Source organism: Epinephelus fuscoguttatus, linkage group LG23 (assembly GCF_011397635.1).
Source record: "Epinephelus fuscoguttatus linkage group LG23, E.fuscoguttatus.final_Chr_v1".
NCBI lineage: Eukaryota > Metazoa > Chordata > Actinopteri > Perciformes > Serranidae > Epinephelus > Epinephelus fuscoguttatus.
This window is the reverse complement of record NC_064774.1, coordinates 36,035,607-36,053,307: the sequence shown is the minus strand read 5'-3', so window position 1 is coordinate 36,053,307 and position 17,701 is coordinate 36,035,607. Positions and strand designations below refer to the sequence as shown.

At 41.3% G+C, this 17,701-nt stretch overlaps 1 protein-coding gene across 3 annotated transcripts in view; it reads right to left on the bottom strand.

Moving 5' to 3' along the window:
- sorcs2 (sortilin-related VPS10 domain containing receptor 2) overlaps positions 1–17,701 on the bottom strand; it is a 1,110,317-nt gene that overhangs the window by 672,940 nt on the left and 419,676 nt on the right. For all 3 annotated transcript variants that reach the window (XM_049568808.1, XM_049568804.1, XM_049568807.1), the window contains exon 3: positions 12,483–12,582. In XM_049568808.1, coding sequence (XP_049424765.1) covers positions 12,483–12,582 — 100 coding nt within the window. The remainder of the gene's footprint in view (positions 1–12,482; positions 12,583–17,701) is intronic.

The window sequence follows — 17,701 nt, the reverse complement described above, 5'->3', positions numbered from 1 at the left end:
GAGCCACAGTAAGTAGGCTTCTCATTGCTTTTAGGTAGTGGGGCATGCAGGATACATATTTGTAGTGGCCAAGAGCTACAAGGTATGGTAACATCTTCTCTGCTTTAGTCAGGTGTTCCTCCCACAGGCCGGCAGGCTCAGGATGGATGAACTGTTTCAGAATCCATCACCATGTCAATGTACAATTGCCAGAGCTTTGTGGTAGGTGAAGTATATACTTCATCAAACTCAGCCATCAGATGTGACAGCTCTTTCAGTTGGTTGACTGCATTAGCAGAGGCAGGGGATGCCTTCTCTACATCCTTTTCTGACAGGGCATCTAGGAGTAGCTGGACACTGATAGAAAGCACAGATATGCACTCCAGGTCCTTCTCTTCAATGATTAACCATCTGGCAAATGCTTCCCAGTGTAAGGTGAACATGGCTGCATGTACCATAGTGTGGGCACGCAACTTTGCGTAGTAGTCTTTCCCACTGATGAGCTTGTTTGCAGTTCCACGAGACAGACGTTAGCTTCTACCATGATATCTTCGATTCCAGTACCCTGCATCAAATGCCCAATTGCTTTCAGGAAATTTTGAGCAATATGGAAACCGCCCATGCGCAAATGTTGAGTATAATACAAACCTTTTGTTTCAGAATGGGCTACAAGCTGCTTTATTTGTGATTTTCAGATCCACAGATAGTGCCTCTTTCTTTCTAGGTGGTGCTGGAAAAAAAAACAGGTGAAGGGTGGGATGGGAGGGTGGTAGGTTCAATACTGAGGTTCCCTCAGTTGTAAAACTAGCAATTCAACACTGTAGCTAGCAAACTGGTCAGCGAAGCTAGCTATACAGTTTTACCAAGCTAGCTAGGTAATACAGCACAATTGCAATGTGCTTTTCTTGAAATGAAGCTACCATGAAAGTCAAGAAAACAATTAAACAAGAAGAAGAATAGGAACTGCTTTATCTGGTCTGTCATATATGCATCCAAAATATGCACTGTGTCCACATCTTGAAAAGCAGTCCATAGAACCCTCTCACTCTCTCTCTTTCTTTTTGTTTCTTTGTGTTCTCTGATTTCGGTGTGATTTTGATTTACCGTGGAATGACTTAAATGTTTTCTGAATAGAATGACACATAAGCTGACATGAAAACTCAGACCATGCAAAAACCGCAAGAAAACAGGTGCATTTTTCTGATTTAAAAAATGGTCTAAATCATTTGGTGAGGTTTTGTAGGTGTTTTTTTTTTAATTAATATTGTCAATACATGTGTTCTGTGTGTCTGGGATGAATTCATTAACAGTCTCAACAACCCACTGTGGCCTTAAAGAAAAAAAACTCATTCACATTTTTCAGTCGAAAAATACAGGCTGCATTAAATAAAAATGGCCATAATTTTTTTTCACAAAATTTCTGGCAGAGCAGACCTTTTATTCAGTGGACAATGTCCAAAGTAATAGAAAAATCACAAACAAAAAGTATATCAAGACATGTTGGGTTCAACCCATTTTCTTGAGCTTTTGGGCCTGTGGATCCCCGACTATACTGTTTAATGTTTTCACAGTCTATCACCGTAAAAATTAAACAGAATATTTCTGTGATTATTTAGATTTACTATAATATTCTGTTTAGGGTGTCTACTTTAAATCCTAATAGTAAACTGTAGACAGGCACAGTTGATAATGCAATAGCTTTATTTAGCAGTTCACACACTGCCTAAAATATCAGTCTTCAATTTAATTCATATTCAAACTTTATTATTCTGTGTGCTATGGACATCTGCTTAAAATATGCATTTCTATGGATATAATGCATAATAAGCAATATATTTTTTTTATTTAACCTTTATTTAACCAGGAAGATCCCATTGAGATTAACAACCTCTTTTTCAAGGGAGACCTGGCCAAAATAGGCAGCAGCAAGTACAAAACACGGTTACAAATTACACAGATAAAAACGTAGAGAAGGCTGAAATCAAATATATTTATTTAAAAAGCATTTGACAAAGTAAATTGGAAATTTCTATTTAGCACTCTACACAAGTTTGGTTTTGGAGAGTCGTTCATCCATTGGATAAGAACGCTATACACATCACCTAGGGCCACAGTAACCATGAATGGGATCACTTCACCAAACTTCACACTTCACCAGCGAACCAGACAAGGATGCCCACTCTCTACATCCCTGTTGGCCATTTTCATCAAACCACTCACAGCAGGAATACGTCAAAACAATAGAATCAAAGGGATACAGGATGCCAGTTCACAACACAAAATTAGTTTATATGCAGATGATTTATTATTATATTTACAGAACCCATCCGTGTCACTACAGGAAACTTTCAATATCATTAACAATTTCTCTACAGTGTCACGCGACACAATAAACTGGAAAAATCAACTGTACTACTTCTGTCTGAACACACCTGGTATTCTGCAGCCCAAAATCTCCCCCTTCCACTTAACACTGGTAATGTAAGATATTTAGGCATCAGTATTTCCCCCAGGCTGTCAGAGTTATTCAACCTCAATCTTTTGGAGTTCCACAACGTTCTGTGCTCGGACCAATCCTATTCACTCTCTATATGCCTCCCTTAGGTAACATCATTAGAAATCACTCTGTAAATTTCCATTGTTATGCGGATTGACACACAATTGTATTTATCGATAAAGCCAGAAGAAACTGATCAATTAACTAAACATACAGACAGAAAAACAGAAAAACCTGGATGAGCACCAATTTCCTTATGTTAAATTCAGACAAAACTGATGTTATTGTTCTTGGCCCCAAACAACTCAGAGACTCTTTATCTGATGATATAGTTTCTCTGGATTTGACCAAGATTTGTCTTTTAATTCCCATTTAAAACAAACCTCAGGGATTGCGTTTTTTCATCTGAGTAACAGTGCGAAAATTAGGCCTATCCTGACCTGAAAAGATGCAGAAAAATTGGTCCACACTTTTGTTACCTCTAGGCTGGATAACTGTAACTGCCTATTATCAGGTAGCTCTAGTAAGTCTTTAAAAACTCTCCAGCTAATTCAGAATGTAGCAGCACATGTACTAACAGGAACTAAGAAACGAGATCATATTTCTTCTGTTTTAGCCTCTCTGCACTGGCTCCCTGTAAAATCCAGAACTGAATTTAAAATCCTACTGTTAACTTATAAAGCTCTAAATGGTCAGGCTCTGTCATATCTTAGAGAGCTCATAGTGCCCTATTATCCCACTAGAACACTGCGCTCTGAGAATGCAGGGTTACTCATGGTCCCTAAAGTCACCAAAAGTAGATCAGGAGCCAGAGCCTTCAGCTATCAGGCCCCACTCCTGTGGAATCATCTTCCTGTTATTGGGCTTTATGAATAAAATTGATTGATTCATTGATTGATTGAATTACACCCATTGCTCAAAAAAATAGAAGACGATCTCAAATGCTGGACCAAGCTCCCACTCTCTTCTAGGACGAATAGCCACAGCCAAGATGAAAACCCTACCCCAGATTAATTACTTGTTTTTTATGATTCCCACCACCCCCACCGACAAATGGTTTAAAACACTAGACTCATTAACAACTCAGTTTTACTGGAACAACAAAAAACCCAGAATCTGACTTTCAACATTGCAAAATAGAAATTCACAGGGCAGCTTCGAAGCACCAAACTTTCTCCACTACTTCCTGTCAAATCAACTGCAACATTTATTTAAATGGACGCAAAAGCACAATTACAACAATCCCTGGCTAGACTTGGAACAGAATCAACGCAAAACAACCTCAATCGCAGACCTCCCCTTCCTAAAAAAACTGAATTACTGTAAGAATACCACAATTCACACAACTGTGACAGCATGGTGGAAAATCAACAAAATCACCAAATCATCACTTGCATCATGTATATACACTCCAATTTGGCACAACCCAGACTTCCACCTTTTCAATACTATTTACTTTCCATCATGGCATCAAAAAGGAATAACCCATCTCCATTACCTCTTTCAAAATAATCAATTCATATCTTTCAATGCATTAATCCAGGAGTACGGGGTTGGGAGAGACCAGTTTCTCCACTACCAACAATTAAAATCTATAATTAAATCCAAAATTAACATCACCAACAACACACTACAGCCATCCAGACTAACCAGTGAGATTATGAAAATCCCAAACTCAAAAAAATCACCTCAAAACTTATATATATAAATAGATACGGAAAATTATCTGGTTTTCTCTCCCAACCCTGACTTCTGGATACAAATCAATAACAACATCTTCTCTATGACCACTAACAGAGTACCACCAGAGTAAAATGTTTAAAATGGGACTGGCTGACACAGACACCTGTTCACAATGCACACTAGGTAGCACAGATGACTATCTGCATGCCACTGTCAACCAGTTCACACCTTCTGGACAGCAGTCACTGAGAAACTCTTCACCATTTTGGGCTGCAGAATCCCACTGTCCCCATCACTCTGCCTCCCGAGGCCAGTTCTACGCAGGGGCAAGAGGGGGCAATGCCCCCTTAAACAAATGTCTTGCCCCCTCAAATCAAATCCGCCGAAAAAGGCGCAAAACAGAAAAGTTTTCTTGTCTGTCTCCACTCCACTCCGTGCTGTGTGCCGGCTGTGTGCGACTGTCTGCAGTCGGCAGAGACCCTCCCCCCAGTAAACACCCAATCACTATTTAGTATGCAAATGAGCCAAGATGCATCAGCGTCAGGTTTCTCAGTCTCAGTGAGACAGAATGCAGCAATAAAGTGAAGCTCCATTAAACTTGTCGTAGCGTCTCATGTCGTGAGATACTTAATATATAGTTAACAACAAAAAACTAAAGTAAATATAGCGGTGTGAGCATAGAGTGTGAGCCTATCAGTGCGAACGTTTCTTCAATCACACAAGCACAGCGAGAGATGAGTCCCTGCTGCATGTCACATACTGAGGACAAATGCCCTGTGTGTGCCAGACCCCTACATAAAGCCCCGCCCAGCCTCTAGTTCTCCACGCTGTTTTTTGATAATCACAGCGATTTTTACAAAGCTTTAATTAACTTTTCACTCCTACAGCTTTCAGCAGCTCAAAGGAGGAGTGAAGAGAAATCTGTTAAATTGCTAACAAAACAACAAAAAAAGGACAAAAAAAACAAAACAAAACAAAAATATAGAAAAATGTTCTGCTCTAGCCTATATCTGTTGTGTTTGTTATTTCTGTTAGTTTGAGAAGTTTTTTTCATAAGACTAGCTTTGGTAAATACTGGCTATAGTGAGGTTATTGTAATTATTAGGTTCAAATTTATTTTATATGTCTAGATGCCTAATGGCCATCCAATAAGAAAAAAGTTAAGATCTTGGTGATGATGTATACAGTACAGTTTGGATATACAGTACAGTCCAGCAGTCCAAAACTATGAATGAATACGTGGAGTTATGTACTTAACAAAAAAAGGTGAAATAACTGAAAACATGTTTTATATTCTAGTTTCTTCAAAATAGCCACCCTTTGCTCTGATTACTGCTTTGCACACTCTTGGCATTCTCTCGATGAGCTTCAAGAGGTAGTCACCTGAAATGGTTTCCACCTCACAGGTGTGCCTTATCAGGGTTAATTAGTGGAATTTCTTGCTTTATCAATGGGGTTGGGACCATCAGTTGTGTTGTGCAGAAGTCAGGTTAATACACAGCTGACAGCCCTATTGGACAACTGTTAAAATTCATATTATGGCAAGAACCAATCAGCTAACTAAAGAAAAATGAGTGGCCATCATTACTTTAAGAAATGAAGGTCAGTCAGTCCGGAAAATTGCAAAAACTTTAAATGTGTCCCCAAGTGGAGTCGCAAAAACCATCAAGCGCTACAACGAAACTGGCACACATGAGGACCGACCCAGGAAAGGAAGACCAAGAGTCACCTCTGCTTCTGAGGATAAGTTCATCCGAGTCACCAGCCTCAGAAATCGCAAGTTAACAGCAGCTTAGATCAGAGACCAGATGAATGCCACACAGAGTTCTAGCAGCAGACCCATCTCTAGAACAACTGTTAAGAGGAGACTGCGCCAATCAGGCCTTCATGGTCAAATAGCTGCTAGGAAACCACTGCTAAGGAGAGGCAACAAGCAGAAGAGATTTGTTTGGGCCAAGAAACACAAGGAATGGACATTAGACCAGTGGAAATCTGTGCTTTGGTCTGATGAGTCCAAATTTGAGATCTTTGGTTCCAACCGCCTTGTCTTTGTGAGACGCAGAAAAGGTGAACGGATGGATTCCACATGCCTGGTTCCCACTGTGAAGCATGGAGGAGGAGGTGTGATGGTGTGGGGGTGTTTTGCTGGTGACACTGTTGGGGATTTATTCAAAATTGAAGGCACTCTGAACCAGCATGGCTACCACAGTATCCTGCAGCAATGTGCCATTCCATCCGGTTTGTGTTTAGTTGGACAATCATTTATTTTTCAACAGGACAATGACCCCAAACACACCTCCAGGCTGTGTAAGGGCTATTTGACCAAGAAGGAGAGTGATGGAGTGCTGCGGCAGATGACCTGGCCTCCACAGTCACCGGACCTGAACCCAATCGAGATGGTTTGGGGTGAGCTGGACCGCAGAGTGAAGGCAAAGGGGCCAACAAGTGCTAAACACCTCTGGGAACTCCTTCAAGACTGTTGGAAAACCATTTCAGGTGACTACCTCTTGAAGCTCATGGAGAGAATGCCAAGAGTGTGCAAAGCAGTAATCAGAGCAAAGGGTGGCTATTTTGAAGAAACTAGAATATAAAACATGTTTTCAAGTTATTTCACCTTTTTTTGTTAAGTACATAACTCCACATGTGTTCATTCATAGTTTTGATGCCTTCAGTGAGAATCTACAATGTAAATAGTCATGAAAATAAAGAAAACGCATTGAATGAGAAGGTGTGTCCAAACTTTTGGCCTGTACTGTATATATATATATATATATATATATATAGATATAGATATATAGATATATATTTTCCCCTGAATTTTTATTTTATTTTTTGTTTATTTTATTTTTCAGTTTTCCTCCCTGAGGGATTACCACCTTATTGTGGTCAGGGGGTTTGCGTGGCTCAGTGACCCTAAGAGCTATACCAGCAGGAGCTTAGTCTTCAGGTGAGACACCCAAGTTGGACAGCTCTTAGGGTAGAGGCCTGACAAAGTGCAATCCATTTCTTTAGGTTGGGGGTTGGACACACAGCTTTCAACAACCCAATTCCATGTAGAAAACATTGTTATCAACAACAAAACAAGCAGCAAGCATATTTGAGACCACGGTGCTTTGACACCCTCTATAGGGCACTCACACAGCGTCCCCACATCCATCACCCAAGTTTTGGGTGATGACCACAAGGTGGCGCTCTTTAAATTGAAGTATTTTATATCCCAACATTGTGTGGGCGGATTAAAATGAAACTTGGTATAATTATTGTCAATACCCTCCTGAGGATATGTGATGAAGGACTTACTGATCCGCCACTAGGTGGCGCTCTGGTGGCCGTCTAATTTAATATTTGGCACTGTGCCAACACCATAACACTCATGGAAATTAAATTGATAGGGGTGGTAAAGACTGGCCCCTGTAACTCATACACCAAAAATAACCAGCAGGTGGTGCTATTTTCAATGCAAAAGCGATTTTGGCTAATAACTCCCACATAATATGCCGCACATTGTTAAACCTTCTATTTACGTGTTCTCTAAATTCAGCTGAATTGTGTGGTGTAAGCCACGCCCACTTTCACGGTAACTTTCCATTCGCTAAATCGCGACAAATGAAAAACGTACTTTTTCGAACTCCTTCTAGGCGATTTGACCGATTTGCACCAAACTTTGCATGTGGCATCTGTGGATCCTTCTGACAAAAAGTTATAAAAAAATATAAAACAACAAATTCCTCCACATTGTTTTCACAACAGACAGTCTTTCATATCTTAACCGAATACAGTCCAATTACCACAACACTTTTGCTAATTGTGTTCCATGGCTCAATGAGGGATTGTGCAAAATTCAGTGCAAATCAGCCAATAGGTGGCGCTCTGGTGGCAGTCTAATTAGTGAGAATGAAAGTAATTTGGAAAGTCTTCAAATCCTCTTCAAAACTCATTGACTTTCAACTTCTTCTTGTCCCTCATACTTTGAGCTAGAGACACCATGTCAACTTTTAAAGAGTCAGAAGACCTTGAACTATTGGGCATGTATTCAGCTTCTACTTTTTGGAAAAATACATACGTGGGTTGGGTGCCTACCTGTATACTGGAAATGTAAGTAAGAGATAACGTTTATTTTATTTTTTTTATTACAGCTGACAAGACTTCTAGGTGCATGGCCCCCGACGGCAGCATGCCCCGACGCACGTGGACTGTGAGGGCCCGTTCATTGCTGCTTGCAGCTTTAATTTATTTTGTACTTTTTCTTTCTTTACTCTCTTTCTACAAGTTAGGGGAAAAGAGGAGGAGGAATATATAAATAAATATACAGGATGTCTTATGTCCTTCATCCCACCCCCCACACCAATCCCACACACCCTTTACCTTGAACACATGCACAATGGGCCTTGTGCAAGAAACGATTATCGATTTTCTCTTATTTTTGTTTGTATCCTTGATCTTCTTATTTTGTTATTACCCACCGACTTTTGGGATTCACCAGTGTTTTCTTATTTTTGCTCTTCTCTTAGATAAGAACAAAATTTACGAGTGGTTAAGAGCACTCCTACCAAGATAAGAGAAAATCATCCTGTTTACACAACTCAAAAATTGCTTGTCGAATGCACGGAAACATATGTTTTTTATTTCAGGAGCATAGGAAAACAGATTATTTAATATAGATTATTATATGCCTTAAATGACTTTTAATGATTTACTATTTAATTCATAAATCCTATTGGTTAATTGAACCCAGTCAAGACTATAAATACCCTGGGATTATCTCACAAGTTCTGCGCCTGAACAATGGCTTACCTGCTGCTGCTGGGTGCTTTGGCCAACCAGGCTTTACACAGAGAGCGCGTTTTAAGAGATCGTGCCGATCTTTTTGCAGAGACGGATGAATGGCTGCTCAGCCGCTTTAGATTACCACGTATTATACTTCTGGATTTGTACTTCTGGAGCCAAAACTTTTGTGAAACACACTCCGGTCAAATCCTGTGCCTCCACACCTTCAGCTACTCAGCGTACTTGAAGTTTTGGCCACAGGATAATTCCAGAGAAAGATAGTAGACAGGTCGGGAATTTCTCAGTCCACTTTGAGCCGTGTGCTTCCACAAGTTTTGAAGTCCATCATTTCTATTATGCCACAATACATTTCCTTCCTGTACACAGCTGACCAGCAGGTTGATGTTAATAATGCCCTTTTAGCCTCCATTTTCATATCAAACCATTTTCTTTTCATTTCTGCAAGTGTGTGTATTTCTGCTGACACGGCATTCACAGCATCGCATATATTTTGCCATTGCTGTGTTTTTGATGTGCCTGTAACACCAGTACTGCCACTCTGGAAAATTATGTTTCCTGCATTTAATTTCATTTAATAGTCCCTCAATTTCTTTGTTGCTAAAGTTCTTCTTTCTAATTCCCTTTTTCAGTGACATCTCTCCAATTGTTGTGCCAGAGTTAGGTCTTTGAACGCGGCACATCACCTGTCCTTATATGGTGTTTAGTGGGTGTCACATACGCTAATTGCAAACAATCGGCCACGCGCCTCCAATTTACGATCAAGTGGGATTCATCATTCAGCACATCTGGGCAGTGGTGTGCACGGGGGGGGGGGGGGCAGGGTGGTCGCCCCCCCTCGTGGCCCAATTGTTGAAAAACGCGCGGTAAAGTGCCCTCTTGGGAGCCAAAACGCACGCTAAAGTGCCCTCTTGGGAGCCAAAATGCTCTCCTGGGAGCCAAAACACGCGCTAAAGTGCCCTCTTGGCAGCCAAAGTGCCCTCCTGGGAGCCAAAACGTACGCTAAAGTGCCCTCTTTGGAGCCATAAAACATACAACATCTTTCATACATCCATGTCTCTGTGTGTTCTTCACAGTCCATCGTTGAATCTACACAGTTCTCATGGATGCTGATCCTAACTACAAACTAACTTGAGTAGTCTGTCTAGTTAGTCTGTTTTAAGGCTATATAATGTGCCATTTGTATAACATATAAACATAAACATAAGTGCCCTTGAAAACACGCGGAACGTAGTGCCCTCTTCAGTGGCGAGAATGCGCTGTATGTGCCCTTTTTTTCTTTTCGCCCCTGCCCTTCAAAAAGTCTGTGCACGCCACTGCATCTGGGTAAGAGCGGATTTGGATAGTAAGAGCGCTTGGTGCATCTCTTGCATTCTCTTATTTTTTCTCTTAACCCAAAAAATAAGAGAAAATATAAGAGAAATTTAAGAGAATGTTGTTGCATGAGGCCCATTGTTGACTACACACCCACAAGTCTCAAATCATGATATAATCTTTCATATTTGTTTTTGTCTTTTTATTGGTTGGTCTTTTGTCTTGGTCCCACATTACATAATCTGTTTATCTGTTTCTTGTTTATGTACTTGTCTTCACTCTTTTTGTAAACATCTTATTGCACAATGAATTTTTTTTTTTTTTAACAAAGTAGGTAAAAAGCCACTGAAAGTGCAGCGATGACTCACTCAAAAAAAAGAAGAAGAAAAAAAAGTGTCAACATGAATACTGCTACCGTCCTGCTGGACGACCCAGAGAAATGAGCCCATGACATTTTGAGTAGCAAACAAAAACAAACTACAAGTGTCTGCTTTAAACTATGGCAGTAAACTAAAACTCTTAAATTCGGCTTTTTCAGACTTCCCCCAACCCTTACCAATCATGACAACACCTGAGAGTAGAGCCTCATTGAAACTTGATTTTTTGAAGATAGTTTACTTGCCATAACCACAATGTACCCTAACCATTTTCACTAAACCACTGATATCAAAGTTTTACCTGGTAACAAGGCTGGGTATTTTTATATGCCCACATGTGACAACAAAATCATACATTTTCAAGTCCTACACATAGAACCTTAATCAATCCAAAGTGTTAATTAATCTGAAGATGGTTTTAAGTGGATTAAGGTGAAGTGCACCTTTAAGTGAATGTTAAATGGATTGCTTTTATAAAGCACTTTTCTAGTCTTAGCAGCCACTAAAGCACTTTACAACACAGGCGTGATTCACACACACACACACACACAGACTACCTTATAAGGTGCCACCTGCTCTACAGCTAAATATTCACACATATGCACACACTGATGGCACAGCCATCAGGAGCAATTTGGAGCTCATTATCTTGGCTAAGGACATTTGGACATGTAGACTTGGGCACCAGGGGTCAAACTACCATCCTTCAGATTAGTAGACAACTGCTCTACCTCCTGAACCACAGCCACCTTTAAGGTGGTTCAGAGGGGTATTTTTACTCTGATAAGGCAATATCCTGCAATAGTCTGGCGACCTGCCCAGGGTGTACCCCACATCTCGCCTAATGTCAGCTGAGGTAAGCTCCAGCACACCCACAAGCTCTAACAGGATAAGCGGTTACAGAAATGAATGAGTAATGCAATATTCTTATAGTAATAGATTTTTTATTACTCTTTGCATTAATGCTATCTAATTTAAAGCAGTACTTTGCCTTAAGTTAGAGTGGACTTTTTTTTTTTTTTCAAATCTCTCATCACAGTTCTGCTCCTCTGCTCACCTCATGCAGTACTTTTCCATTTACCCCACCTCTGCTCCATTCTGGCTGGCAGCCACACCCATTCATCAAGGCAACTCTGCTCACCTGCTCACTCAGTCTGCCACCTAATGAGCCCAACTCCACTCATCTGCTTTCAGTCACTGACTGGCTCAGTATATAGACTCCTGCTCTCCACACACTCACTGCCAGATTGTTCTTCTACCTCATGCAAGACATTCCAGCACTCACTCCTGGCTTGATTCCCTGGTACCAACCCTGCTTGTTCCTGACCTGTCTACGTCATCTGTTTCTTTGTAAACTCACCAGCCTTCTGTCCCTGACCACGAGTTTGGCCTCAGTGTCTCTGGTTGCTGTCTGCCTGTGGCTGTGTGGTGTTTTCCTGCTATGACGTCACAAAGTGAGTGTTCCCACCTGCTGTCAGTCGCCTGCTGTGAGACACCACACATTGCCTTGTGTGTGTGTCCTTCTATTACCTACCTGTCGGCTCATTCCCTGGATCCTGAACCCAGAGACTGTGTAGGGGCTCTGCGCCTGAAGAATTATTTGTCAGCTCATGTTCATGTTACCTTTGTATATAATAAGTCATTACCAACTGTCCGCCTGCCTCGGAGTGCTGCATTTGGGTTCAGTCACACCCGTTACATCTCATCTAGATGTCTTATAATTCCTACCCAGCCTGCCAATGAAATTCAGATCTCCAGCTCACACAAGAACATCTAAATTGCCAGTGCTAGATGACCACATCAGGAGTGCATTTCAGCAAGCTTATGTACAAAATGGACATTTCTACCTTTTTCTTGTTGGTTGGGCAGATATAGAAGCTGGTCACCACAATAGTTGTTCCTGGCATCAGGTTGAGTTTGGTGTAGGTGGTGCCATAGTCAGTAGACCTGAAAGCAGGCAGACACAAACATGAACAAGAAGCAGTTAAGAACATTTCTGTGGTTTTAATTTTGCTATGGTCTTATGAGTCACATCAATTGCACAAGGCAGTATGGTAATAATTGAAAGAAAATGACCTCTAAAATGCCTGCTGCACATGCAACATAAATAGATCTATCTATCTATCTATCTATCTATCTATCTATCTATCTATCTATCTATCTATCTATCTATCATTTAACTATTCTTGCTTCCATTTTTGCTTCCAAAATCAGCAGCTCCATGAAAAACCTCTGTATTGACAAAGGGAGATTAAATCTTTAAAATGCTGGGGAAAAGGTAGTCCACATGTTCTCTCAAACTGCCCCGAAGGCATTATATCAGCCCTCTCTTCACCATATTACCATTTTGTTGTTGATGGTCTGAGCCTGGTGACAAATCAAAAGGGCTGGCCAATCTGTCATTGCCATGGTGAGGCGAAAACAGCTGCAGGCTAGCAATGAAGTACTGGCCAATCCCTAAATCTGGCAGCTTTAAGAGCTGGTATAGACTGCTGTATGTGCTTGAGATTGATAGCTAGCTGCTGGATTGTTTCTCCAGTACGACTCAGTCACACCTGCCAAGCAGAGTGAAGGTGAGTGTTTGTGACAGGTTTTAGAAACCACACAGGTTTCAGCTCAGCAAGGCTAAGAGAGGTGAGTGCTCATGGATAATTAATGTCTCAACTTCCTGTCAGGAATATACAGGGGAAGGACTAATCCAGGAAACATTCTCCCTCAACCACATTATGCATGCAAGGCAGATTAAGCTAGCAAATACTGATTTATAATGGATTAAGAAAGTGAATTTAACCGGGTGAAAAGAGGTTAAAGACTGCAAATGTAACATTAGCTGTATTTGCTTTTTCTAGTATGCAGCTTTTGAGAGCTGTCTGGAGAAAATTCTTAAAGCGATCCAAAGTACACAGGAAAGGGGATGCTGCAGCATTTAGCCAAGGGTTGAGGGTTCAACAGGAGGGAGCCCTGAAGAAGAGGTCTTGATGAAGGAGAATGATGAGCAAGCACGTCAGCCTGGTTAAGGATGAGAATATTTACTCCTTCACACAGTGGGACATCAACCACTGACAAACACACACACACATACAATGAGACATACACACCCAAAAACCCGCCACACCACTCAGCAATCAGCTTTCCCAGAGTGTTCTGATGCAACTGGAGAAAATGGAGTGGCATAGCAGAGGTGAGCTATTTCTCTGTGGTGAGCTGGCAAGTGTTTTCATCTTCCTCACCGGCCTGTGTGCAGTGTTTAACTTGAGATCACTTGGATTACATGGCCAGCTTTAATGCTGATGGCTGATTTAGCAGCCAGAGCTCTGTGCTTATCAAAAAAAATGTGTGGATGGTGTGCTGAGATGCACTGGGAGGCTGGATTATCAGGGTGTACTTTCAAAAACCACCCTGAGCAACCAGGTTCACTTTTAATGAGTTCAGAGGATGATAAAGATTTTTTATTTGAGTGTGGATTCATATCTTTTATATTCTTTTTGTTCATGTTTTAAAGGACCATAACCATGGTTAAGCTTTGCATTACTATCAATCAAAAACAGTAATATAAAGCTGAATCATGGTTATGGTTTATCAAAGCATAACATACATTTTGTGATTGATTTCCTACCTTCCATGCAGCTATTGGTTTTCTTTCATACTAGTGAATAATCACCTTACAGAAACTTGAATCTCTTGCAGGGAAACTCAAACATCTGAAACAGGCTCCAAAAAGAAACGACAAAATTCAAACTGTTCTATTAATGTTGTCCATGTTGGCTTATCTTGGACCTATATTTCTTTCTAGTCATCCGACCATGCAAAGCGCTTTTTACGCTACCAGTCACATTCACCCATTCAAACACACATTCACTGGTGGCCGAGGCTACCATACAAGGTGCCACCTGCTTACTCAGTTTTTAACGCACTCACACACCGATGGAGGCATTATCAGGAGCAATTTGGGGTTCAGTATCTTTCTCAAGGATACTTCGACATGCAGACTGGAGGAGCCGGGATTTGAACTGATGACCTTTCAATTGGTGGACACCCCGCTCTACCTCTGGGCCAGAGCCGGCCGTCTTCTGGGTTTAAGTGTGTGATATTAATGCAAACGCTCCTTTGATCCCTGAGTCTTAAAGCTTTGTTAATTGTTTTTTTGGCCACTTGGTGACAGAGTAATTATACAACAAGCTGAAAACTAGAATTACCGCCCTGTGGTTGTATGCTTCCATGCACCAGTCAAGTTTCTTTTACAGTTTACATTCATGTCTGTGAAAACATGGATGCTTCACACACATCGTACCCCTGAGAGCGCAGAAGATCTATACAGTAACAACAGTTTCAAGGTGGACACCCAAGATAACTGTCACCATACAGTATCAGACCAAATGTCTCCCCTCCTTTAACCTGAGGTGTGACGTTGAGTAATGGCCAGAGTTTCACACAGAATATTATAATGTCACAGTGAAGTTGACCTTTGACCTTTTGAATATAAAATGACATCACTTCATAATTTTATCTATGAGACATTTGTGTGACATTTTGTCATAATTAGCGTATCAATTCTTGAGTTATGGCCAAAAACATGTTTTGTGTGCTCACAGTGACCTTGACCTCTGACCTTTTGACTACCAAATGTTAATCAGTTTATTCCTCAGTCCAAGTGAATGTTCATCTCAGATTTGAAGAAATTCGCTTTCATGAGAATGAGATGGATGCAAGGTCATGGTGACCTTGACTTTTGACCACCAAAATCTAATCTGTTCATTGTGAAAGATTGAGATATCATGGTAACAAGAATGAGACAGACAGTGACCTTGACCTGTGACAACTAAAATCTAATTGATCATCGTTGAGTCCAAGGGGACATTTGTACCAAATATGAGGACATTTCCCCAAGATGTTCTTGAGATACTGTGATCACGAGGATGAGATGGACAACCCGATAACATCTGACATTTGTGTATAAAGTTGTTATGGCAAACATGTAAGCAAAAATGTATCTCATGATACATCAAGCACTCTAGTATTAGTGTTTCTGGCCACCTGAGGAATATGAGTCCAACAGTTACACCTTTTTTAGCTCTATTTTGGTCTTTGGTTCCTTAGATGCTCAATGCTCCATTGTGTTCACCAGCCATTGTTGCTAACCCTACCTTAGATTAGGTTGACATTATTGTCCACCTCAGCGGAAATCCGTCTTTGGCATCTCTCAAGTAAAGCAAAGGTACATGCACATAATACTGCACGAACAAAGAAAATATACAGTAATAAAGCCGCAAGTGGCAATTCTTGGATTCAAGCCAGCATGGACATTTAAAACTTGAAAGCTGGGTAGAATCTTTGACAGTTCAGGACACCTGCATTAAACATAAACAACAGATTTTATGACAATCAGACAGATAGTTGTTCATTTTTGTCTAAATCTTTAAGAGGCCATGCTCTTTTTTGGCAGCACTGTCACTACCCATTGGTCAACTGCAGTCCATTTCTGTGCTAAGCCATGCCCCCTCTAAAGTTCATTGGTCAATATCACCAAAACACAATAGCAGGTCAAAAAGTCTTTGATACTTTTTACAAACCTTCATCCCATGATGATTTACAGAAAGTTTGGTGCAAATTGGACCTACGACTTAGGAAGAGATGTCAAAAAGGTGTTTTTCAAAAAATTCAATATGGCCAACATTCTAGTGGGCGGATCTTGAGGATTCTATAGGCTTTCATAGAATCCCTTCACCTGACTATGTGTGTAGAGTTTCATGTCAAACTGACACGGTCTGAGGGTGGTGGCCCTTCAAAACCAAATTTTCCTTGACCTTAATAGGCCCCCATCTGGCCTATTGGCAATTTTCTATCTTGAGCACCATTTGCACACAACTTCCAATCATTGGTAAAATTTGCATGTCTCTACGATGTACCATCTCACGGGAATTTGCGAAAACACTATTGAAGAAGAATAACAATAATAATCATTAAAGCTGCAAGCAGCAATGTACTGGCCCTGGCACCTTCATGCAACTCGGGGGTGCTGGCAGGACGCAGGCTAACGCATCAGTTCACTTCCATCAAAGTCAGACAGTACAGGAAGGAGTGAGATGGCATATCCTTCATTCAGTCCTGAGATGACTATTTCACATTTTGTACCACTTCCTTTTCCCACTAGAGGGAGTAGGAGAAGGCACTAATGATATGTGATGTTCCTATACATGAAATATAGACCACAGCATGTGAATGTCAGGTAAATCAAAAAATAAGTGTCTGAAAAGACAAACTTCTGTGGCTGCTATGTGGCACTGTACTCTTCACTGAATATTGAGATATAGATCTGTTCAAAATGGCCGACTTCCTGTTGGGTTTAGGCAATGGGTCCAAGAGACTTTTTGTTCATGTGGGCATGATACAGGTATGTACCTATTTTCATGCATGTCGGTGAAACATGCTGTGGGGGCTGCTCTTTAAGGGGCGTGGCCAAGCCATTTTGCCTCTCCCACCTATGATAGCCATATCACATGTAAATTTACACGGCGACTGAAGCGCATGCAAACATTGGCAGGTTTTCGAGTATGTTAATACCCCCTAAAAGGCGATTTATTTCGAGGAAAAATAATAATTCCATCCATCCATCCATTTTCATCCACTTATCTGGGGCCAGGTCGTGGGGGCAGCAGGCCAAGCAAAGCACCCCAGACATCCCTCTCCCTGGCAACGCTTTCCAGCTCCTCTTGGGGGACCTCAAGGCGTTCCCAGACCAGACAACATATGTAATCCCTCCAGCATGTTCTGGGTTTGCCCCGGGGCCTCCTACCAGTGGGATGTGCCTGGGACACCTCCAGCGAGAGGCGCCCAGGAGGCATCCTAATCAGATGCCTGAACCACCTCAACTGACCCATTTCAACGAGAAGGAGCAGTGGCTCTACTCCGAGCTCTCTCTGGATGTCCCAGCTCCTCACCCTATCTCTAAGGCTGAGCCCAGCCACCCCATGGAGGAAACTCATTTCCACCGCTTGCATCTGCGATCTCTCTTGGTGATACCATGATATCTCAATCTCTCACAATGAACAGATTAGATTTTGGTGGT